Source organism: Arabidopsis thaliana, chromosome 3 (genome assembly GCF_000001735.4).
Source record: "Arabidopsis thaliana chromosome 3, partial sequence".
Classification (NCBI taxonomy): Eukaryota; Viridiplantae; Streptophyta; class Magnoliopsida; order Brassicales; family Brassicaceae; genus Arabidopsis; species Arabidopsis thaliana.
The window spans coordinates 8,526,363-8,549,046 of NC_003074.8; the positions used below are offsets into that span (position 1 = coordinate 8,526,363).

At 35.8% G+C, this 22,684-nt stretch overlaps 7 protein-coding genes and 2 pseudogenes across 10 annotated transcripts; 6 read left to right on the plus strand and 3 right to left on the minus strand.

Annotated features, from left to right (window-relative positions):
- Positions 1-3: 3 nt before the first annotated feature.
- On the minus strand, positions 4-811 carry AT3G23680 (F-box associated ubiquitination effector family protein; the record flags this gene model as incomplete). The annotated part of the gene is made up of 2 exons (NM_113272.1): positions 4-598; positions 699-811. The coding sequence occupies 2 exons, from the start codon at positions 809-811 to the stop codon at positions 4-6; spliced, it is 708 nt and encodes a 235-aa protein (NP_189010.1).
- Positions 812-876: 65 nt separating this feature from the next.
- On the plus strand, positions 877-1,955 carry AT3G23685 (F-box associated ubiquitination effector family protein; the record flags this gene model as incomplete). The annotated part of the gene is made up of 2 exons (NM_148745.1): positions 877-1,620; positions 1,707-1,955. 2 exons carry the CDS (start codon positions 877-879, stop codon positions 1,953-1,955), a joined length of 993 nt encoding a protein of 330 aa, NP_683587.1.
- A 291-nt stretch (positions 1,956-2,246) lies between these two features.
- AT3G23690 (basic helix-loop-helix (bHLH) DNA-binding superfamily protein) lies at positions 2,247-4,996 on the minus strand. The gene is made up of 7 exons (NM_113273.4): positions 3,874-4,996; positions 3,508-3,708; positions 3,273-3,407; positions 3,118-3,189; positions 2,882-3,034; positions 2,694-2,790; positions 2,247-2,608 (listed from the first exon to the last, which is right to left on the minus strand). The coding sequence occupies exons 1-7, from the start codon at positions 4,291-4,293 to the stop codon at positions 2,571-2,573; spliced, it is 1,116 nt and encodes a 371-aa protein (NP_189011.2). The 5' UTR covers positions 4,294-4,996; the 3' UTR covers positions 2,247-2,570.
- Positions 4,997-5,011: 15 nt separating this feature from the next.
- AT3G23700 (Nucleic acid-binding proteins superfamily) lies at positions 5,012-7,472 on the minus strand. Its single transcript, NM_113274.5, has 9 exons — positions 6,945-7,472; positions 6,786-6,847; positions 6,554-6,713; positions 6,342-6,462; positions 6,179-6,260; positions 5,995-6,098; positions 5,629-5,707; positions 5,494-5,544; positions 5,012-5,410 (listed from the first exon to the last, which is right to left on the minus strand). Exons 1-9 carry the CDS (start codon positions 7,378-7,380, stop codon positions 5,327-5,329), a joined length of 1,179 nt encoding a protein of 392 aa, NP_566737.1. The 5' UTR covers positions 7,381-7,472; the 3' UTR covers positions 5,012-5,326.
- Positions 7,473-7,485: 13 nt separating this feature from the next.
- Positions 7,486-10,179, plus strand: Tic22-III (Tic22-like family protein). 2 transcript variants are annotated; one of them, NM_113275.3, is made up of 7 exons: positions 7,486-8,250; positions 8,338-8,412; positions 9,010-9,066; positions 9,264-9,323; positions 9,412-9,492; positions 9,584-9,619; positions 9,706-10,179. In NM_113275.3, the coding sequence occupies exons 1-7, from the start codon at positions 7,699-7,701 to the stop codon at positions 9,784-9,786; spliced, it is 942 nt and encodes a 313-aa protein (NP_189013.1). In that variant the 5' UTR covers positions 7,486-7,698; the 3' UTR covers positions 9,787-10,179. The 2 variants fall into 2 exon arrangements, with proteins under 2 accessions (NP_189013.1, NP_001325931.1); NM_001338654.1 differs by having other exon boundaries at positions 7,571-8,250; positions 9,264-9,492; positions 9,706-10,136.
- Positions 10,180-10,487: 308 nt separating this feature from the next.
- SCRL13 (SCR-like 13) lies at positions 10,488-10,911 on the plus strand (the record flags this gene model as incomplete). Its single annotated transcript, NM_001035674.1, has 2 exons — positions 10,488-10,554; positions 10,691-10,911. The coding sequence occupies 2 exons, from the start codon at positions 10,488-10,490 to the stop codon at positions 10,909-10,911; spliced, it is 288 nt and encodes a 95-aa protein (NP_001030751.1).
- Positions 10,912-11,002: 91 nt separating this feature from the next.
- On the plus strand, positions 11,003-11,248 carry AT3G23720 (annotated as a pseudogene; the record flags this gene model as incomplete). The annotated part of the gene is made up of 1 exon: positions 11,003-11,248.
- An 841-nt stretch (positions 11,249-12,089) lies between these two features.
- AT3G23725 lies at positions 12,090-16,631 on the plus strand (annotated as a pseudogene; the record flags this gene model as incomplete). The annotated part of the gene is made up of 1 exon: positions 12,090-16,631.
- Positions 16,632-18,435: 1,804 nt separating this feature from the next.
- On the plus strand, positions 18,436-19,251 carry SCRL12 (SCR-like 12). The gene is made up of 2 exons (NM_001035675.2): positions 18,436-18,567; positions 18,782-19,251. Exons 1-2 carry the CDS (start codon positions 18,501-18,503, stop codon positions 18,991-18,993), a joined length of 279 nt encoding a protein of 92 aa, NP_001030752.1. The 5' UTR covers positions 18,436-18,500; the 3' UTR covers positions 18,994-19,251.
- Positions 19,252-22,684: the final 3,433 nt, after the last annotated feature.

Below are 22,684 nucleotides of genomic sequence, written 5' to 3' on the forward strand. Positions count from 1 at the left end.
CTCTCATGGATTCGTTTCAAGTAAGACAAGTCTCGACATGTTTTCATCATATCGAAGCTTCTCCAATTCGCTTTCTTCTTCCCTTTCCCCTCCTTCAGGTTGCTTGATTTGCACTAAACTTGGAACATAAGAGCACAGATCTGTCTTACATCTTTGGTCTCCATAATCTCCAACGAGATCCAATGCCCTCAAGTATCCAGCCTCTCCAATGATGTTAATTGTGTGGCGATTCCCATCTTCAAAACCAATGGCGACTTTCTTCTCCTCGTCAATGAAGAAACTTCCATTTATAATAGGAACATAACTATCAAATCCAGCTGTTTCCACTCTCAAGAACTTGCTCCACAACACCTCTCCAGTCTCAATCTTGGTCGTAATCGATAAGTCAAGCTCATATGGATTTGATTCATCGTGCTGAAGTAAAACCGCAAGCTTCTCTTCTCTAACACAAGATAACGTCATACAGTCAATATGCCCACCACTAAACGGCAGAGGCAGAAGAGGACCAAATCTCTCACTTGTAAAATCAAAACAGATTAAGCGATTAGCAAAGACTTCATTTACATCTACGTTCCTTTTTGCAGCACACCAGTACGTGCTTCCCTTAAGAGAACGCCACTGTTACAAAACGCTATACGCAATGTGGAGTGACATCAAGAGTAGTCCACAAATCAGAGTCAAAATCGTAGATTTCATACCAAAAGAATTGCTTCTCGTGTGCATTGTAGTAATAATCTATCAACCTCAACAACTTGTAGTTACGACAAGAATCCGTATTCACGTATCCAAGAGCGTAAGAGAACCTGCACATATTCACGTATACGATTAACTTGCAAAAAGTGGAACGATTTATCCAAAAGTCAGAGCTTTATGAAGATGCACATTGGTCAAGCCGCAGCAAAGGAAGGTGAGTCTCAGATGATCGTGATGATGGGTAACAATCTTTCTTTAACGAGTATTATTCTCAATGGAGATCCATCTATAGAGCATAAAGGAAAACTTCCTTGCCTTGACGAACAAGTCAAGATATCTCAGTTCTATCACTGCGAGGGCTTACTGCTATGCATTTTAAAAGATGATTCTAGGTTTGTGGTTTGTAATCCGTATTTGGAGCAAACAAGGTGGATCGAACCAAGATATTCCCATCGTCCACACGGATGGGATAGGTTCTCTTACGCTCTTGGATACGTGAATACGGATTCTTGTTGTTACTACAAGTTGTTGGGGTTGATAGATTATTACTACAATGCACACGAGAAGCAATTCTTTTGGTATGGAATCTACGATTTTGACTCTGATTTATGGACTACTCTTGATGTCACTCCGCATTGGCGTATAGCGTTTTGTAACCGTGGCGTTTCTCTTAAGGGAAGCACGTACTGGTGTGCTGCAGAAAGGAACGTAGATGTCGATGAAGTCTTGGCCGATCGCTTAATCTGTTTTGATTTTACAAGTGAGAGATTTGGTCCGCTTCTGCCTCTGCCGTTTAGTGGTGGGCATATTGACTGTATGACGTTATCTTGTGTTAGAGAAGAGAAGCTTGCGGTTTTACTTCAGCACGATGAATCAAATCCATATGAGCTTGACTTATGGATTACGACCAAGATTGAGACTGGAGAGGTTTTGTGGAGCAAGTTCTTGAGAGTGGCAACAGCTGGATTTAATAGTTATGTTCCTTTATAAGTGAAAGTTTCTTCATTGACGAGGAGAAGAAAGTCGCCTTTGGTTTTGATGGACGTAACCGCGAGAGAGTTATTGTCATTGGAGAGGCTGGATACTTGAGGGGATTGGATCTCGTTGGAGATTTTGGAGACCAAGAATGTAGGACTGATCTGTGCTCTTATGTTCCAAGTTTAGTACAAATCAAGCAACCTGAAGGAGGGGAATCGAAACAACAAAGCGATTTAGAAAAGTGTCGATATGATGAAAACATGTTGAGGCTTGTCTCACTCTAAGCGACAAATCAATGAGCTTTGATAGGAGGAAGGAAAAAGGAGCCAACGAGATGATATTACTCTATTATTACGCAGAAACAGAGCTTTTATTTCAAGTCTTGAGTTAATGAAACTGAAGATTAAGATCATGTTCATGGTTCATTCTTATCTTTCTTCATCGATAATGAGCTAGTCGCTCAATCTTTTTCTTCTGGAACTTAGCTTAGTGTACCTTAAAATGCAATATTAGAGTCTCATGAAGTCAATTGGGAACGTATACGAATCGAAAGAGAGAACTTCTGTAATCAACCACTCGTACTCTCAATCTTGTTTCGTAAGAAAATGTGAAAAGAATATAAAGAAGTGAACAAATTTATTCCTGTTTCTTACAAGCTTAGAGCAATCATAATACATAACGATTGTAAAACAGTACAGAGAAAAGTTCTTGTCATATTTTTACATACTTAATCTGAAGTTTTCTTGTTTTTTTTTTGTTTAAGGTTGAGAAGAAATCAACAGAGACACAAGCAAAGAAGCAACGATTGTAAACATTAAAATTCCAATATGATTCACTCCGTTACTCATCACTACTTGGTTTTCTGTATGTACAACAGAGATAATAATCATAGCTATGGACTATGGTTCAAGCTTCATCTGAAGCGTTGGCTCAGAACCTGCAACATAAAGATACGAGACTTTAACAACATAAGAGATAGTTCTATAATTTCGATAGACGAATTTGCTTCTAATTTTTCTTACAGTTGTTGTTGTTGTTGTTGCTCTGTTGCTGGAGGATATCTCCAAAACCCATCTGAACAATGCTTTGCAGGTCATTATTTTCCCAGAATCCTGGTGTCTATAATGAATCAAAAACATAAAAGGATCGAGTTTACGATACGCACAAACGAGTTTTTCTAGAATCTGACGTTAGCTACTACTAAAACTACCTCAGTGTGAACAAATCCATCGTTTGAGGGGAATTGTGTGTCTGAGAATCTTGGCATGTTCTTGCCAAGTGAATAGTATGCTGATGGAAGTCTTTGCTCTGAGCAAGCCATTGCGTAAAGAGACTGCGTTAACGACTCCCCCGGTTGAATCATCTACACATACAAATACACACATTATAGATACAAAACATTCCATAATCTGACCATTCCATTATAGATACAAAGCAGAATCTTACCTCTGTGGATAAAGAAGCATTAGCATTAAACTCCATCCTTGGATTTACGGTAGCCAGCTTCATGGACAAGAACTAAAGAAACAAACCACGAGTTTTAGATTCAAGATATACAAACTCCAACTTTCAAGAACATTTATGAAATACACAATTCATACCTCAACTTGTCTCTGCAAGGACTGCACATAATTTATAATTTCATCAAGCATGACTGCTTTCCCTGTAATCCGGTTGCAACCAGGAACCAGATCCTGAAGCAACGTCATTCTCTCACTAATCTTTTCTCTTCTTGCCTGAAACCAAAACACAGCCAAAAAAAACATCAACATCATAAACATCAAAACAGCCCCTAATCAACAAAAAAACAGATCAGTTTTAGAAGGTGTGTAGTACTCTTTCAGCAAGACTATGGCTATCAGTTGCTTGACCCCTTCTAGCTCTGACATGAATATAATCTTTAGGCGCCTCAGGAGGCTTAGCATCGTCCTTATTGTCGCCTTTACTATCGCACTTCTCTACTCCGTTTTTACTACTCCCAGCTACATCTTGCTTGCTTCTCTTCCCACCTTTAGATCCACCATTCTCTCCTGAAACCTAATCATATATCCAAAACCAAACACAACTAAAAAACCTTGTACACACACTAAAAGGTCTATAGATAAAAAGTCTCCACAAAACACAAACTTTCTTACACATATGGCTACAGTTTCCTAAAGTATACATTTTTGAAATAGAGCAAGAGAGATAATGAATCAAAACCTTTGAATTGGAAGCTGTAAGAGACGATGAAGCTGGAGACTCCTTGCCATTACCACTAGGAATCGACTTCCTCTTTCTAGAGTTAGATTTCGTGGTGTGAACTCGATCCGAAACTGAATCTGGATCCAACAAAGAGCTCTTGTTACTCTCCTGCGTTGTTGGTTGTGACCCAAATTCACGATCGGATCCAAATTGACCTGGATATGGAGGGAATCTGATTCCACCAGAGATTGGGAAATTCTCGGAGATCTGAGAATTCAGAGAGAAGGATTGTAGAGTTAACGGTGAAATCTCCTGAGGGTTGTTGCAGTATCTTCCAAGGAAATCTCCAATTGTTCCTTCATTGCCATTGCCAAAGGGATCGCTCTGACCCAAAGGTAAGTAATTTAGGGTTTGCTCTGTTTCCTTGTCCATGTTCATCTAAAAAGACTAGAACTTTTATGAACAAAAAAGTGAAAAATTCAATTCCAACAACTTCTCTGGGAATTCTGAAGAAAACCCAGAATCTGAATCAGAAAGCAAGATTGAAATTGAGTGAAAACAACCAAATTTGAGAAGTAAAAAGACAAACTTTATGTGTGTTTCTTCAAAAACAAAACAAGTGATGATTTTTTAACTTCAATGTAAGCAAAAAAAGAGCTTCTTTCAATTATGGGTTTAGTGGAGAAGAAGATCTAATGAGGGAAATGAGTCAGGAAGAGAGAACTAGAAATGAAGAAGCATGATTGATCAATTAGGGGAAAGAGGAAAGAGAAGAAGAAGGCGGTGACTTTTTTTACTGATCAAAGGAAGAAGAAGAAGAAGGTTTAAGAGAAAATGACAAAATAAAAAAGAGAAAGTAATGATAAGAAAGATTAAGAAATTAAAAAAGAGTGAATTTTACAGTTCAAAAGGAGAAGAATCTTACGTGTGTTTTATGTTAATGTGGGAACATTAGATGGTGAAAGTGGGTAGGCTGCTTAGGCTGGCCTCTGTAATCATTGGAGTGAGAATAAGAGAGAAGAAAGAGAGAGAGAGAGAGAGCATGTGCATGGCAGAGACAGGAAAGTTGTGGGAGAGAAAACAAACAAAAGGATAAAATTGTTTTTAATTATCATGTTTGATTATTCTTGGTTAAGAGACTATTTTAAAAGATGATGGTACTTACCAAAACATGGTGTCAAAAAAGTCAATTATTGACTTGAGAAGGTTTTAGACTTGAATTTGATGTATTATGAGTTGTTTATGTTAATGAAGTTTATAATGTGTAACTAAAAACATTGAGTATACACATATATTTTCATAGGTTTGTGTTATGTGTGACATATAATGATGATACAAATGAATTTGCATTTTTGCCTTTTAAGAATATTTCTGAAGTAGTCTCTGCTCCACTTGAAGTTACATTGGCAAGAGTTTGAGATGCATAGAGCTGAATATAGTGGCTGAGTATCAAAAGTCTTTTTTCGGGTTCTTAGGGGACGCGTTCTAGTACATGCTGAAGCGCTTTCTTGATTCCTCCTTGTTCCAGAGACGTTGTCAAGTGTATCTCTTGCACCTGTAATGTTAATATTTTACTTAAAATCAAACCAAGAATCTCTCTATCTATGGCCATATAAATGGGTAGCTTCTGAGATTTACCTGTCTTCCAGCACGGGCAAGAAGAACAAACTTCCCATCAGAAGGCGGTGTCTGCGTGTGAACATGCGCATAGAATCAGAATTTTCACAGAGCAGAGTTTATTCTTACGGGAAAGTAAAGAGAAACAGAACTCACATTTGAGAGCCAAAGTTGTAGGTCTTGTGAAACCACTCTTTTCTCAAATCCTTGCCGGTTGATTTTCACAGCTTCTATTCTGCAATATAGAAATGAATATTAGTTACACACTGGAACCAAAATGTTATGCCTGAAACATAGATTCTATAAGTAATGCAATTAACAATATCCAACTCATCATGGGTTCAGAAAAAGTATCAGCCAGCAATAGCTATTGACATGTATATATTCAATCGCAAATCGAGGAGTGAACAAATCTAGTAGAGTAGAGGTGATCCTAGTCACTTATAATAAGCAGATATTATGCAAAGAGCTGACTAGGACTGCATAGTAAATTTAAATTATAAAATGATATTGTCTATATACCCATCTTCCTTTAAAAGCTCTTCAAGTATTGTTTCTAGCCCTGGAAGAGGTTCAATTGTATCCCCATTGTTCGAGCTTAGCGAAGGAGATCCAGTAGAACTGTCCTGTAACAATATTCAATTATCTATTAAAAATCACTAAGACCCACAAGAGACAGAAAACACATTCATTCACATTGTTTTACCTTCAAAATCACTTTGTCTAATGTTTCTAGAAGAGGATCATCTTCTAGTTGTTTGATGGATAGTGTAATCCTTGATTTCTCTCTGCATTGGAACAACTTTTGATTAAAAACTATATCATGAGTCATGGCTAATAAATTTCAGTAACCAAAATAAGCAACTCACTTGTCAATATTCGTGACTATAACCCGAACCTCGTCACCATCGCGTAGTACATCCCTAACATCTTGAACGTAATCCCATGATACTTCGGAGACATGCACTAGTCCAGTTAAATGATAAAGACCTATACACCACCACCCCACATAACTGACATCAATGTCATAAGCTCAAAACAAGAAAAAGAAACCAAGAAATTTAGGTAAAAGCAAATATACCATCATCAAAACGCAAGTGGATAAAGGCACCATAGTCCTCAACAGAACCTACTCTTCCGTTAAACACATCCCCAACATTAACGTTTTGTGAATACTTTGGCCATAATGCTAACTTCTCAGATAAAATCAACTTTCTATTTTCCTCATCAGCTTGAACAACCTAATATAAAGATTTACCTCAAATTATAAACAATATAGAGATCACAAAACAAGCCAAAGGAGAAAACTTTACCTTTACAGGAAGTTTAGAACCAACCAAAGTCTTAGCTATCTCATGAATACTTTTCTGAGGCTCTTCATAAAGCAAAACACAAACCATCGATCAATGTAAAAATCGATACTTTAAGGACATAAACATAGAACCTTGTGAAGAAGAGAGAGTTTTGGTTACCTTTACAAGAACGGGAAGGACTTAATTGTGGATAAGGAAGAAAACCCACAAGAGAATGAAAACGAATAAGTAAGCCACCACCATTAAAGCCTTGAACTTCACCTTCAAATGTATCACCACTTTTACAATAAGCTTTTGCTGTTTTCCAATCGCTTGGTCCTGCAGCTGAAGCTTCGTCGGAGGTATCACGGAGAAGAGAATTGGAAGCGGAGAGGACTGAGGAAGAGGCTGATTGATCGGAGTTTCTATCGGTATCTGCTGTGGCGGAGCTTGAGAAGGATTTGACTATGCAGACGAGAGAGTTTCTATTGGAAGAAGAAGAAGACGAGGAAGGAAGGAGTCTAAGTGGGCAAGAGAGGAAAGTGGATTGTTGGTCGAAGAGATGAGAGGCGAATGAAACAGAACCTAAAGTAGTAGCGCCACTAAAAACCGCCATTGTTGCGCGGTAGAGCAAAAAAGCCACGGAGATTGAAGGTAATGATGGTTAATGGATTTTGCCATTTTGGATAAGAAAGTGAGAGACTGGAGATGAAGGTGACGTGGCATTTGTCAGCTCACAGGTGCTATATTTTAAAACATATAGGATCAATTTGTAAACATTGGATAATTAGAGGGTTTCTTTACAAAAACAATTCTAATTCAAGCAAAGAGATCAAATCTTTTTCCTCAGTGTCGTCGTCTTCTTCGCAAAGCCTTTCAAAAACCCTTCACTACTCTTTCTCAGAGTCTCAAGCATCATTTTCCCGAGAAAACTATGAATTCAAACATTTTCCCACCATCGAAACAACAAAACGAGCTTAATAATATACAACAATCCTTCTCAAATCTCCAATCTCAATGCTCCAATTTACTCCTCAACGTTTCACAAACCCTTAATCCTCTCTTCAACGCCAACACGAACAACAACAAACCTAATATATTCTCTGCTCTCAATTCGTTTCGTGATCAAGCTAAGCAAGCTTTAGATTCTAGAATCTCTCGATTCAATTCTGGTAAGGCACCTGTCTGGGCGAGAATTTCTGACGACGGTGGTGGTGCGAGGGCTCAGGTGACGGTTCCGATTCGCGGAAGCGGGAAAGGATTATCTGCTGATGCTATTGAGGAGAGATTGGCGGGAGTTCCTGTTTACGCGTTGAGTAATTCGAATGAGGAGTTTGTGTTGGTTTCAGGGACTTCCTCTGGGAAATCTCTGGGTTTGTTGTTTTGTAAAGAGGAAGATGCAGAGACTCTTCTTAAAGAGATGAAGAGTATGGATCCTCGTATGAGGAAAGAAGGTTCAAAAGTTGTTGCTCTTGCTCTTAGCAAGGTATAAGGAGGAATCAATAACTCAATTAGCTCCTTTAGTATTCTTCTGTTTAGTGGTTTTGATTTTTGTGTGTGTTGTTTGTTGCAGGTGTTCCAGTTAAAAGTTAATGGTGTGGCATTTAGGTTGATTCCTGAGTCTACTCAAGTGAAAAATGCCTTGAAGGTGAGTTGATTTTACGATCGAACATATCTTTGGATACTCAAAAACTTTTCTTTTTGTCACGGTAGGCGTTAGACCTGCTGAATATGACTGTCATCATTCATTAACGAGGAGCTTTTGTGTTAATTTAGTTCAGGGGCATTTTGATTACTTCAGTGGTTTATTGTAGCTCTGTTTCAGCGACTATAGATAAGTCAGTTAGTTAGAGAGGTAACTGATTAGAAGGAAGTTGATGCAGATGGAGAAGGGATTCTGGATTGGTCTAGCATTGGTTTGGGCTTAGGAGAGTTGAGGGTGCTTTAGAATTCATCATTGGTGCTTTGATTTGGTTTGTTCTCAGTTCTGTATGTGGATTCAGAGAGTGAGTAAATAAAGAGAGAATACCTTTTCTGCGTCAACAGTTGGTTTTCTTTAGGAGTACACTAATTGCATTCAGTTTTGGTACATTTTTACTCAAAGGTGGTCGGGTTAATTTGCAGGGTATAGGTCTTATGGATGTAATCCTTCCTAGATGTACGATTATGTTTCTGAAAACAGACTGTAGCATTTGGTTAGACACAGTACAAGTAAATTATATATCTCTTCTATATGTGTATACAGGAAAGGAAAACAGCTGGTATCGATGATGATGACTTCCATGGTGTTCCGGTTTTCCAGGTAATATGCGAAAGAACCAATACTTTTAATGGTTGTGACTAGCTTTTTCGTTTTTACTCTATCTAGTGGTCTGTAATATAGTTTCGGATATTTATCTACCATGGAATCGTAATAATCATTATTTCTTCCTTAAAATGGTCGAGACATGTTTTCCTTAATGTCCAATTTTCTTAACGATCTGACTTGTGTTGTCTCAGTCAAAGAGCTTGATTCTACGAAGTGAAAACATGAGTTATCGCCCTGTTTTCTTTAGAAAGGTTAGTTAAACTAACAAGACACAGTTCACCTTTGTCCATACACTGATTACATGATCGGCAAGCTTGAGTCTTGGTTGAGTTTTGACAGGAGGACTTGGAAAAATCTCTAATACGAGCGTCCAGCCAACAGAACCGACTTAACCCTGCTCTGAAACCAGGCGATATTCAGGTTCCTTGTTATTTAACTTTAGTCTCCCTATTTCTTGTCAATCCATAATTCTGTCATCTCATATTGAAATTCATGATTTTGTATTCCAAAGGTTGCAGTTTTCGAAGATATTGTCAAGGGAATGAGGGTAAACAATCAAACATGATTCTGTAATGCATTTTCCTTTAAGAATGATTGGTTTTGCTGAACCTGTTTTCCCGGGCGAAATTGCAGGAAAGCACGACGTCAAACTGGGACGACATTGTGTTTATACCGCCTGGTTTTGAGGTTTCAACTGAGCAAACACAGGAGTAAGTGAAATCCTTGGAGCATCGTAAAACCTCAACACAATGCTTCTCCCTTTTCATATTCCTATCTCATCATTCAACAACTTGATGAACACAGCGAGTTGGAAATAGCGTTGATGATGTTAACTCCATTAACATCCTTCTCCAATCTCTGCTTTTTCTATGTCATCTTATGAGTTTTTTAGTGACATCTTCGCTTTATGTTTACTATTAGTACTAGAAGAGTAGCTTGTACTAATAGTCTAATATTACTGTCATGTCTTAACATTTAAGTTAATTTTTGTTAATTTGCATCCGTGACCTAAGTGGGAAAGTGGGAAACTATGCGTCAACTTTTGAAAAATTGTGATTGACTAGATTTACCTATCAATATCTTAACAAGGTCCATGTAAAAATCGTGCAAACCCGCATTTGATTAATCATCTCTCGTATTTTTCCATGATTTGTATATATTGACATGTTCAATTCGAAAATCCTACATATCAGCCGCAACTCGTATATTAAACTACGATTTTGTCTATTTTGTTGACCAATAAATTTTACTTATTTGAAATTTATTATTCTAATTTAATATGAAAATCTATTTTTAGTGTATATCATTTATATATAATCATAGTTTTAGACAAAAATATATTTACTTATTTCAGCTCAAAAAAATACTAAAAGTTTCTGCATAAAAAAACTACTTTTGATTCAATTTTTGGTGTCATGAGGTGTGTTACCTCGTTTGTAGTTTTGTGTATTCTCATGTTCCTTGTGGTAAACAATGTTAAAGGTAATACTATTAATTTTCTTATAATTTTTTTATATATTAGGAGTTATGCAAATATTGATTATTCCTATCAAACTTTGAAATTCTTTGTTTATCAGTATAGTTTAGTTAAATATTTATCTGTGGTTTTTTGAAACAGTAGATGTGAAAGCACAACGAAGGAAACCTGTTTGTAAATTGACTGGTGTCCTAAACCCTGGAAAATGTCCCACAGCTATACATGATGCAAGCAACTTGTGTAGTCGCAAATTGGCTTCACCTAATATGACATTTAAGCGTTGCGACTGTCAAAACACTGAATGGCGAGGGAAAGACCACTATCAATGCACATGTTATATAAAACTCCCTTGCAACCAATAGCTCAAATACCAAAATGCACTTTCTCCAAATAACAGATAAGGGCCGTGAGCTTTTTTATGTTATATGATTGACAATATATATTGATGTGATAATGGGAAGCTTGGATCATGGAGCTAAGGAGCAGCTTCAATCCGAGGAGTTTGGAGAAAGAAAGCAGTTTGAGGATAAAGAGCTTGGAGCTAAAAAGGATGAAGCATTGCATGTTCTTGAAGGTCTAATAACAAGATCAAAGACGAAACTACTAAATCAAGCTATCACCACACTTTTACAAAAGATTGAGGGCAGTCTTAAACTAGAAGCTTGTCCAACCACGTTGGTTGTGATTCAAGCCGTTTAAGCAACAGCAATAGAGGTGTGTGACTTGCACTCTTTTTCCCTCCTCTTGGTTTTGTCCCATTGGGTTTTCCAAGAGAGGTTTTTAATGAGGCAATCCCACACACTCTTTTCATGGCCCATTGTTGTTTTTGAAGCCCATTAGCAAAAGAGACATCCAAATTTCGTTTTTGTGTTTTTATTTCTCTAAAATGACTATTCCTCTTCTCTAGGGCTCCTCTTCTTCTCTATATAATCTATTCTCTTCTCCTTTGTAAGACTTATCAAACTTTTTATTATCAAAACCTCTTTCTAATTGTTTGATCTGAAGGGTGTGTAATATCTCTTCAACTTGTGATTGCTTTGGTGTGTAATATCCTAGCAAGATCGAGCCCGAAAGTTCAAGAGTCTTTCCGCAACTCTTAGAAGTTTTACTTCATCCATTTTCAGTTTGTTTTCAGTTCATCATCATCCCATCTTCAACCCTTCAACTTCCCACAGATCCATTCATTCACCATATCACCATCACTTCATCACAATCCATACAAAGAGACTTCAAGGGACTGGATCTTGTCACCCAAGATCATATCACGTGGTATCAGAGCAACTTTGTATCAGGTTGTGTTTTTCTAAACTCTTGGTATTCTCTGTTCGTCAAAATTGTTTCGTCGTTGTAGGCTTGAATACTTATCGGAATCGTTCGAAACTTGTTAAATTGTTTAGATCACGTTCTGAACTATAGGAAACTGTACTAGATCGTGCGATTTGAATAAGCTAAACGTTTCGTATTCTAGGGTTTATGATTATGTGTTTTTGGTACTGATTTGGTTTGTTTTAAGAGGAATTTGATAGTGTGTGTCTTCTAGTTGCAGAATCATGTCAGATAAAGATAAGGAAGAGCATAGCAATGCACAAAACAACAAGTTGTTGATGGAAGCTATAACAGCTACTCTTACCGCAACTCTCACTGCTAATATGGCTAAGATGATGGATGAGAGATTTGTGGCTGCAAGGTCTAACCAAGAAAGGGAGAACAGAACTATGAGGAATAATTCTGATCGGGAGGCAACGCTTAGCTACTACAGTCAATCCTCTACTCGCACTAGTCATAGGAGGCAAAGACGTGGGCAAGAAGAAAGACACCCTCCAAGAGACAACTTAGCTAATCTTAAGCTTCGCATCCCTCCATTCCGTGGTACTAATAATCTTGATGATTATTTGGAGTGGGAGAAGAAGATTGAGTTGGTGTTTGTTTGTCAAGAGTATACTGAAGCAAACAAGGTTAAAGTGGCAGCCACTGAATTCTATGATTATGCACTAAGCTGGTGGGATCAAGTTGTTACTACTAAAAGGCGTCTTGGAGATGATCCGATTAAAACTTGGAATCAGCTAAAGAATATCATGAAGAGAAGGTTTGTGCCTAGTCATTACCATAGAGAGCTGCACCAAAGGTTGAGGAATTTGGTTCAAGGAAATAGAACGGTTGAGGAGTACTTCAAAGAAATGGAAACATTGATGCTAAGGGCTGATGTTCAAGAAGAGTGTGAAGCAACAATGTCTAGATTGATTCATGGGAGGCCTCAATAGAGACATTATAGACCGTTTGGAGGTGATACATTATGAGAACCTTGAAGAATTGTTTTACAAGGCAGTCATGTTTGAGAAACAGATTAAGAGAAGGAGTGCTAAGCCTAGCTACAATTCTAGCAAACCTAGCTACCAAAGAGAAGAGAAATCTGGTTTTCAAAAAGAGTACACGCCGTTTGTGAAGCCTAAGGTTGAAGAAATCAGTTCAAAGGGGAAAGAAAAAGAAGTTACGCGAACTAGAGATCTCAAGTATTTCAAATGCCACGGACTTGGGCATTATGCTAGTGAGTGTTCCAACAAAAGAATTATGATAATTAGGGACAGTGGAGAGGTCGAGTCCGAGGATGAGAAACCAGAAGAATCCGATGTTGAAGAAGCACCTAAAGGAGCGCTACTTGTGACTATGAGGGTCTTAAGTGTGCTAAACAAAGCTGAAGAACAAGCGCAAAGAGAGAATCTGTTCCATACAAGGTGTTTGATTAAGGGAAAAGTGTGTAGTTTGATTATAGATGGTGGAAGCTGTACCAATGTTGCAAGTGAGACTATGGTCCAGAAACTTGGTTTAGAGGAGTTTCCGCATCCTAGACCTTATAAACTGCAATGGCTAAAAGAGAGTGGAGAAATGGATGTTACCAGACAATTTCAAGTGCCGTTAGCCATTGGGAAGTATGAGGATGAGATCTTATGTGATATTCTGCCCTTAGAAGCCAGTCACGTTTTGTTAGGAAGACCTTGGCAATCTGATCGGAAAGTGATACATGATGGGTTTAGCAATAGACATAGCTTTGAATTTAGAGGAAGAAAAACTGTTTTGGCACCTATGGCACCTCATGAAGTCTACTTGGATCAGCTTAGCATGAAAAAGAAAGGATCTCAAGCTGTTCAATCCAAAACTTTCGTGAGTAAACCAAAGGGGAGTACTAAACCTAATCTTTTGTTTGTCTTTAAAGAAAACTTATTGAATATAACAGCCTTGGAACCGGCTTTGCCGAGTAGTATTAAGTTTCTTTTGCAGGACTATCAAGATGTTTTTCCCGAGGAAAATCCAGAAGGTTTACCACCCATTAGAGGCATTGAGCACCAAATTGACTTCGTTCCAGGAGCTTCTTTGCCAAACAGACCAGCTTATAGGACCAATCCCGTGCAGACCAAGGAACTAGAAAAGCAAGTGAATGAGCTAATGGAGAGAGGCCATATTGGTGAAAGTATGAGTCCATGTGATGTTCCAGTGTTGCTTGTACCTAAGAAGGATGAGAGTTGGCGTATGTGTGTTGATTGTAGAGCAATCAACAATATCACGGTGAAGTATCGACACCTTATACCTAGATTAGATGACATGTTAGACGAATTGCATGGTTCTAACATCTTTTCTAAGGTTGATCTAAAAAGTGGATATCATCAAATTAGGATGAAAGAAGGTGATGAATGGAAAACTGCATTTAAAACTAAACAAGGATTATATGAATGGTAAGTGATGCCATTCGGGCTGACAAATGACCTAGTACATTCATGAGACTAATGAATCATGTTCTTAGAGCTTATATAGGACATTTTATTGTTGTTTACTTTGATGACATCTTAGTTTATAGCAAGAGTCTAGGAGAGCATGTTGAGCATCTAAAAATGGTTTTAGAAGTGCTTAGAAAGGAAAAGCTTTATGCCAATCTTAAGAAATGTACTTTTGGAACGGATAACCTTGTCTTTTTAGGTTTTGTTGTGAGTACAGATGGAGTTAAGGTTGATGAAGAGAAAGTGAAAGCAATTCGGGAATGGTCAAGTCCAAAATCTGTAGGAGAAGTAAGGAGTTTTCATGGACTTGTCGGCTTCTATAGAAGGTTCGTGAGAGATTTTAGCACTCTAGCAGCCCCACTCACTGAAGTTATCAAGAAAAACGTGGGATTCAAGTGGGAACAAGCTCAAGAAGATGCATTCCAAGCCTTAAAAGAGAAGTTTACTCATGCCCCTGTTTTATCTCTTCCTGATTTTTTTAAAACTTTTGAAATCGAATGTGATGCCTCCGGGGTAGGAATTGGTGCTGTCTTAATGCAGAATAAGAAGCCAATAGCTTATTTCAGTGAAAAGCTAGGAGGAGGTACTCTCAACTATCCTACATATGACAAAGAGCTTTATGCTTTGGTGAGAGCTTTACAAACGTGGCAACACTATCTTTGGCCTAAGGAGTTCGTCATTCACACCGATCATGAGTCCCTAATGCATCTCAAAGGACAGCAAAAGCTTAACAAAAGACATGCTAGGTGGGTCGAATTCATTGAGACGTTTCCCTATGTCATCAAATACAAGAAAGGTAAGGACAATGTAGTTGTCGATGCATTGTCAAGGAGGTATGTTCTTCTCTCATCTCTTGATGCTAAGTTACTTGGATTTGAGCATATAAAATCTCTTTATGCAAATGATTCTGATTTTAATAAGATATACTCATCATGTGAAAAGTTTGTATTTGGAAAGTATTATAGACATGAAGGATTCTTGTTTTATGATAACCGTTTGTGTATTCCTAATTCTTCTTTGAGAGAGTTGTTTATAAGGGAAGCACATGGTGGAGGCTTAATGGGACACTTTGGAGTCTCAAAAACTCTTAAGGTTATGCAAGATCACTTTCATTGGCCGCATATGAAGAGATGTGGAGAGAATGTGTGAAAGGTGCACGACCTGTAAACAAGCTAAGGCTAAGTCACAACCCCACGGTTTGTATACTCCTCTTCCTATTCCTTTGCGTTCTTGGAATGATATTTCTATGGACTTTGTAATAGGTTTGCTAAGGACTAGGACAGGTAAAGATTCCATCTTTGTGGTTGTGGATAGATTTTCTAAAATGGCACACTTCATTCCATGTCATAAAACTGATGATGCCATGCATATAGCCAATCTGTTCTTTATGGAAGTTGTTCGCTTACATGAAATGCCTAAAACCATAGTATCAGATAGAGACACTAAGTTCCTTAGTTACTTTGGAAAACGTTTTGGTCTAAGTTAGGAACTAAGTTGTTATTCTCTACTACTTGTCACCCGCAAACTGATGGACAAACTGAGGTAGTTAATAGGACTTTGTCTACACTCCTGCGTGCATTGATAAAAAAGAATTTAAAGACTTGGGAGGATTGTTTACCTCATGTTGAGTTTGCATATAATCATTCTGTGCATTCTGCTACTAAATTCTCGCCTTTTCAAATTGTTTATGGGTTCAATCCCATTACTCCTTTGGATTTGATGCCTTTACCTTTGAGTGAAAGAGTGAGCATGGATGGAAAGAAGAAAGCAGATTTAGTGCAGCAGATTCATGAGCAGGCGCGAAAGAACATTGAAGAGAAGACCAAACAATATGCTAAGCATGCAAATAAAAGCAGGAAGGAGCTTATCTTCAACGAAGGAGACTTGGTTTGGATTCACCTCCGAAAAGAACGTTTTCCTAAAGAGAGAAAGTCTAAACTTATCCGCAGATGGATGGACCTTTTAAAGTTCTCAAGAGGATCAACGACAATGCCTACTCTCTGGATTTGCAAGATAAAACAGATTTGAGGTTAAATCCTTTTCAAGTGGGAGAGGATGATGTGATAATGGGAAGCTTGGATCATGGAGCTAAGGAGCAGCTTGAACCCGAGGAGTTTGGAGAAAGAAAGCAGCTTGAGGATGGAGAGCTTGGAGCTAAAAAGGATGAAGCATTGCATGTTCTTGAAGGTCCAATAACAAGATCAAAGATGAAGCTACTAAATCAAGCTATCACCACACTTTTACAAAAGATTGAGGGCAGCCTTAAACTAGAAGCTTGTCCAACCACGTTGGTTGTGATTCAAGCCGTTTAAGCAACAACAATGGAGGTGTGTGACTTGCACTCTTTTTCCCTCCTCTTGGTTTTGTCCCATTGGGTTTTCCAAGAGAGATTTTTAATGAGGCAATCCCACACACTCTTTTCATGGCCCATTGTTGTTTTTGAAGCCCATTAGCAAAGGAGATATCCAAATTTCGTTTTTGTGTTTTTATTTCTCTAGAATGACTCTTCCTCTTCTCTAGGGCTCCTCTTCTTCTCTATATAATCTATTCTCTTCTCCTTTGTAAGACTTATCAAACTTTTTATTATCAAAACCTCTTTCTAATTGTTTGATCTGAAGGGTGTGTAATATCTTTTCAACTTGTGATTGCTTTGGTGTGTAATATCCTACCAAGATCGAGGCCGAAAGTTCAAGAGTCTTTCCGCAACTCTTAGAAGTTTCACTTCATCCATTTTCAGTTTGTTTTCAGTTCATCATCATCCCATCTTCAACCCTTCAACTTCCCACAGATCCATTCATTCACCATATCACCATCACTTCATCACAATCCTTACAAAGAGACTTCAAGAAACTATATCTTGTCACCCAAGATCATATCATATATCAATCCATTTTGCTTTTTTTTTTTTTTTTTCTTCTCAAAATTAGTTACTTTTGTATTCAAATAAAATGAATAGTTATGAATTAAATCCTCAAAACGTAATTCCTTTATTCAATCAATCTTTTTCTTGTACAGTATTCCTTTGTTTATTTGAGTTATATAAGATTAAATAATAAAAATACTTACTTATGGTGTATTATCTTTTTTTTTGAATATTATGTAAAACTATTCGAAAAAAACTGTTTTACATCAAATGCGGCTTATGGTGTATTATCATCTCTTACTCATTCTTTATTATTGTTTATTTAACAACTTGTTTCATAAAATTAAAATCTAGTGATTGTTTAACCTTTTATATAATTATGGTTGATAAGATGGTGTTTAAACACCTTAATAGGACGTCATGTACGTAATGAATATCATATGAATGAGTTGAATTGACATCCTGAAGTTTCATTTTAAGATAGAGAACAGAAATATAAATCAATACAGGATTATCTTTACGATATTGGCCGTGGTCATGTAAATATCCGTTTTAGAATTGAATTCTAGAGTATCATCCTTTTTACGTCAACCAGATTATTATAATTTCTACAGTGTTTGGAATATTTAAGTTTAAATGCACATATGAATTAAGAAAAAAATAATGAAAGCCTTAAGTGGAACATAACATAAATTTCAATTATATATATTTATACAATTCATGTCATGTTAATCAGAAATTGTTGTCTTTTAACATCTAAGTAATTTAACTTAAAATTTGTCTACCACAAATATTTTCAATGAAAAAACACACTCATTATACTACTTTCAATGTGACACTTTTACAAATAACATTTTACTTCTTTTTAATAAAGAAAAAATATTTGCAATAACTAAAAATCATTTTTTGATTCTATAAACAAAATTTATGTGAGTATTTTGTTTATTTCTAAATGATTTTTAACATTAGTAATCTCTACTGAGACAAAGATGGATCATCAAGAACGTAGATGAGGCTAGTCTCCCCCCTCAAGTAGTGGTGCCCCCTTCCCGTTTGATATGTTCAACTATAGAATAAATATTTTCAATTAGTATAGTAAAACTTAAATTTTTTTCCCAAAACTAAACTACCAATTATATCTCTCTAGTTGACTTTGTCCTAACTCCTAAATTATTTTTCTAATTTAATATAGAAATCTGTTTTTAGTTTGTTGACTATATATTATGAGTACCGATAAAAAAGTTAATAAACTTTTTAATCTTAAAAATACTAAGTTTGTGCAAGTCACATAAACGACTTTTGATTAATTTTTGGAGTTATGAGGTGTGTTACTTCGTTTGTAGTTTTCTGCATTCTCATGTTTTTTGTTTTGAACATTTTTACAGGTACGTAATATCTTTTGAGTTTTATTACTTATTCATGAATTATGGTTCCTATTAACAAATATGGTGTTGTAAAAAATTCGAAATCTTTTGTTTATAAACTCTTTAATTAGCTTAAAAAATTTTGGATTCTCTAGATAAATTATTTAGGGAATTTGGTCAAAAATATTTATCTATATTTTGTTTTTACTTTTCCTTTGGTGGTTGCTTGAAGCAGTAGAAGTGAAGGCACAACGATTGGTTCCTCTTTGTAAAACAATTGGTTATGAAAATCCTGGAAAATGTCCTGCTGACGGAAACAAGTTTTGTCGCCGCAAATTGGATGATCGTTATGTAAAATATAAGCGTTGCGATTGTCAAGATACCAAAGGGCGAAAGCAAAACCACCATCGCTGCATATGTTATATGAAACTTCCTTGCAATCAATAGGTTCGGATAAAAATATATTTGCCAAAAATAAGAGATAAAGGACAATATGTATGTCTGTCTATTTTGATTTGTTTCTCTTTTCAAATATAGTTATTTTTGTTTTCTAATATATGTTCAAAATGTATTATGTTTATGCTTCGGTCGATCATTTTGTTGTTCAGTTTTTCTTGTATCATCGGATCTTTTACTCTTTATGGGATTTATTTAACTATGTAAGTCATAAAACTCTAGTGATAAACTGATAATTATATACCTTTTAGTTATTGAAGATGGCGTTTGAAAAACCTTAATAGGAGGAACATGTACCTACTGGTGAGTATGATCACATATATGGTGTTCGCTTATTTATCATAGATATCTATTTTTAGAGTATTTATTATTTATATATATATATTTATTTATTTATTTATTTTTGAGTAACAAAAAAAGTATAAGATTATTACCAAAGTAAGAAAAACACGAAGTTCCAACAATTGATTAATTTTTATAATGAAATCTGCTACTTCGCGTATAGTTATGTGAATCATGTCAAAGGTAATTTATAATTCTTTTTTAGATTTGATGAATTCTTATTGAAAAATCAGAAGTGAAATTGTCAAAAACTTTTTATTATCAATCGTTGAGCTAACTCTTTATCTACAATTAAACTTCTTCCTTTTTTTTTGGTGGTTGCTTGCAAATAATAGAGGTGAAAACACAAGATGTGTTTTCTATATGTAAATTTTTCAACCAATACGCTGGAACTTGTGGCGCTAATGGAAACAACTTGTGCCAAGGACAAATGGGGACGCGTGAGATAAAACGTTATGCTCGTTGCGACTGTAATAACATCAGATGGCGAAAGAAGGAGTACCATGAGTGTACATGTTACTCTAGGCTTCCTTGCAACCAATAGCTCGAAAACCAAAATATATATGTCATTGACAAAATCAAATAAGATACAAGGGACGAATGTTTTTGTAAATGATTTGACTGACAATCTGTTCTCGTTTTTTGTATTCAAAGTTGAATTAGTTTTTATTCTAATCAAAGTAAATAAATTTGAATATTCTAAAGATTGTTTATGACTAATTTTTTTATCCGAGCGGTACATTAGTGAATATTTCCGTGAATTAGTTTGTGTAGACCGTGTAGTCACGTGAAAAGTTTGGTTTTAAAGATCGGCCAATTTGAAGATTTCAGACCGTTGTATGATCTAAATAAATTGAACCAATCAAAGTTTAAGCAACATCTGATCTTACACATGTAGTCAATGCATATTTTGATTTCTGGCTATCAAGTTTGGACCAAATATTTACAACATTGTAATACTTGTTAGTTACCAGCTGTAAATAAATTGAAATTTCGACATAGAAACTAAGGCAAAAAAAAATGAATAAGAATTAGTGTTCTTATATGTGTGTACATGATATGGGTGTGCGACGAGTAGCATAATTTGAAATCATGGCTAAGGAAAACAAATGATGATGTGTCGATTCCAAATTCCATGAATCTGCATGCATACCTAATATAAGTTTTTTTAAAAGAGTATGGCATTGAATTGAACTCGTGACAATTTCGCTTTACCCATTTATATAGTCAATCAAATTTATTTATTTTTTGAAATGGATGTTTTGGACCACAACACACACCATAACCATTCCTTATTTAATATTTTTTGGGAGAAAAGCCAAACCATAACTCAACGTATAACTCCATTTATTGGTTTTCAATAGGTGACATGGTATCAAATGAACACATATACTGCATTGGAATTATATAAAATAAAATGTAAGGATACACTCAAACAAACATATTTCCATTAAAATTATATAAAAAGTTATGAACACAGAATATAAATATATATATATACATATAATTCGAATGTGTATTAATATTTAGCCTACTAACTTTCTGACAAATTTAGGATCAATTATGGGATTGACACATTAAAGTTTATGTTTTTGTGAATATAGGAACATCTCACAGTACTTACAAATTTAAGTACTTCTATCTCTTCTCTTTTTACCATATTAACCTTTATATTGTTGGAAAAAAAAATCAAGCAGAAACGTCGATTTTTTCTCTCCTTATGCTTTCTTCATTCTTCCTTCTTCAAGATCTTGGGTCTTGAGATGCGATGAAGATGATTTAGGATTTGCTCATGATTCACAATTAGATTGCTTTTAGTTATTGCGTACATGATTGTTTTGAATAAATTTTCAGTTATTCACAATCAATGAATTTGTGTCTATAATTAAAGCCATTGGGTTGCCTAAACATCATCCCTTAGGGTTTAGATATCTTGCATCAAATCTTATTTAATTAATTCCATTGGATTCATCGAAAAAGAGTCATAGAAACGTTGTGTGAATCAACGGAGGAAAAGGAAACGATATTGATGGAGTCAAAAGTAATGATTTTGATTGAGTGTGGAGTCCATGTTAATAAACAAATTTGATTATCACGACGGAGAGGATTGCAGAAGGTGGAGACAGTGAGGATTGTTGTTCTCACGACGGAGAAGACGAATTGATTTCTCATCAACACATTTGAGGGCAAAATCGTCATTTCTCGAATCAAGAAGTACCCAGGCTTATAAGTCCAAGTAGAATGTGTTTTTCTTCAAATTTTTGGATCCAAATATACCCATATGTACAAAAGCCCCGACAATGTATCAGTGTTTTTATTTTTCATCATGTGCACAAAAAAGAAGAGCAAATGCTAATTTATAGTGAGTAACAATGAGATGAAAACTAATAATGATAAATCTGGTTACAGATTTAATTCATTATTGTGAGCAAAGGTGCCCACTTGTAGTTAATTTTGTTTAAACAGGAATAATTAGTGAATACTATAATGAGTATATTCCCTAAAAGGTGAAGGGTTTGTAATCTTCTTATGATGGATTAGTAACAGCAGCATCTCGTTTGTATATTAAAAGTATTTTCGATAGATCAAGAAAGATTAAGCACTTGTCATCCACCCACAACTCGATCTAATTTTTTTCATTTAACATTTCTGGATCATGTTTTTGAGATTTGATCTATTAATATTAGTGTTTATAAGATGCCAGCGAAGTAGAACCAAATGTGAAGATTATACAGTATTAGAAATTACTGAGGTAATACTGTTTATATTTGTGTAAACTTGCTATACAAGTCTCTCCAAACGACCAAGCCTATATTAATTAGGACTTGATCGACGTACCTACGTTCCAATACTATAAAACCTAATAAAATTAAAGGAAGGTTTTCATATCCCAGTTAAAACATTTTACGTTTGATCGAACATGAAAACAAAAAATCGCCTCAAAAACCCTATTTATGGATTAGAGTCTCGTGTTTTCGAAGAGTTGCGTTTTTTTTTTTTTTAATTTTCTTTGGTTCAAAGAAAGGAAGAGTTTCGTTTAGAATTTGAATTTTAGCATGTACTTACTATTCAATAAAAGAGGTGAGAATTAATGGAGAGAAACACGTGACCTGAAACAGGTATGATCGAGAGATGTCACAAGTGTATTTGTACTTGAAAATAAAATAAAATGGACAGCTAAAATTGTGATTTCTTAAAATTACTAGCTACGAACCTTTCTTTTTCATTAAACCACAAAGTACGTTTTCTCCTTTTCGTATATCTTGTTAAGTTCAAAAATCCAAATGCTTTGATCTAAAAAAAAAATATTAATTCTAAACTCTTCAATCAATTATGGAAA

What these genes read in the sequence shown, in the direction of transcription:
- AT3G23690 (NM_113273.4), bottom strand. Translation starts at nt 4,293, where the DNA reads ATGAACATGGACAAGGAAACAGAGCAAACCCTAAATTACTTACCTTTG. An exon ending in TTACAGCTTCCAATTCAAAG is followed by an intron (nt 3,709 to 3,873) that starts GTTTTGATTCAT and finishes ATATATGATTAG; the next exon opens with GTTTCAGGAGAGAATGGTGG. An exon ending in GCCATAGTCTTGCTGAAAGA is followed by an intron (nt 3,408 to 3,507) that starts GTACTACACACC and finishes TTTTGGTTTCAG; the next exon opens with GCAAGAAGAGAAAAGATTAG.
- AT3G23700 (NM_113274.5), bottom strand. Translation starts at nt 7,380, where the DNA reads ATGGCGGTTTTTAGTGGCGCTACTACTTTAGGTTCTGTTTCATTCGCC. An exon ending in CCACTTGCGTTTTGATGATG is followed by an intron (nt 6,463 to 6,553) that starts GTATATTTGCTT and finishes GGTGGTGTATAG; the next exon opens with GTCTTTATCATTTAACTGGA. An exon ending in TTGCCCGTGCTGGAAGACAG is followed by an intron (nt 5,411 to 5,493) that starts GTAAATCTCAGA and finishes TTAACATTACAG; the next exon opens with GTGCAAGAGATACACTTGAC.
- Tic22-III (NM_113275.3), top strand. Translation starts at nt 7,699, where the DNA reads ATGAATTCAAACATTTTCCCACCATCGAAACAACAAAACGAGCTTAAT. An exon ending in AAGTGAAAAATGCCTTGAAG is followed by an intron (nt 8,413 to 9,009) that starts GTGAGTTGATTT and finishes ATGTGTATACAG; the next exon opens with GAAAGGAAAACAGCTGGTAT. An exon ending in ATATTGTCAAGGGAATGAGG is followed by an intron (nt 9,620 to 9,705) that starts GTAAACAATCAA and finishes GCGAAATTGCAG; the next exon opens with GAAAGCACGACGTCAAACTG.
- SCRL12 (NM_001035675.2), top strand. Translation starts at nt 18,501, where the DNA reads ATGAGGTGTGTTACTTCGTTTGTAGTTTTCTGCATTCTCATGTTTTTT. An exon ending in TGTTTTGAACATTTTTACAG is followed by an intron (nt 18,568 to 18,781) that starts GTACGTAATATC and finishes TGCTTGAAGCAG; the next exon opens with TAGAAGTGAAGGCACAACGA.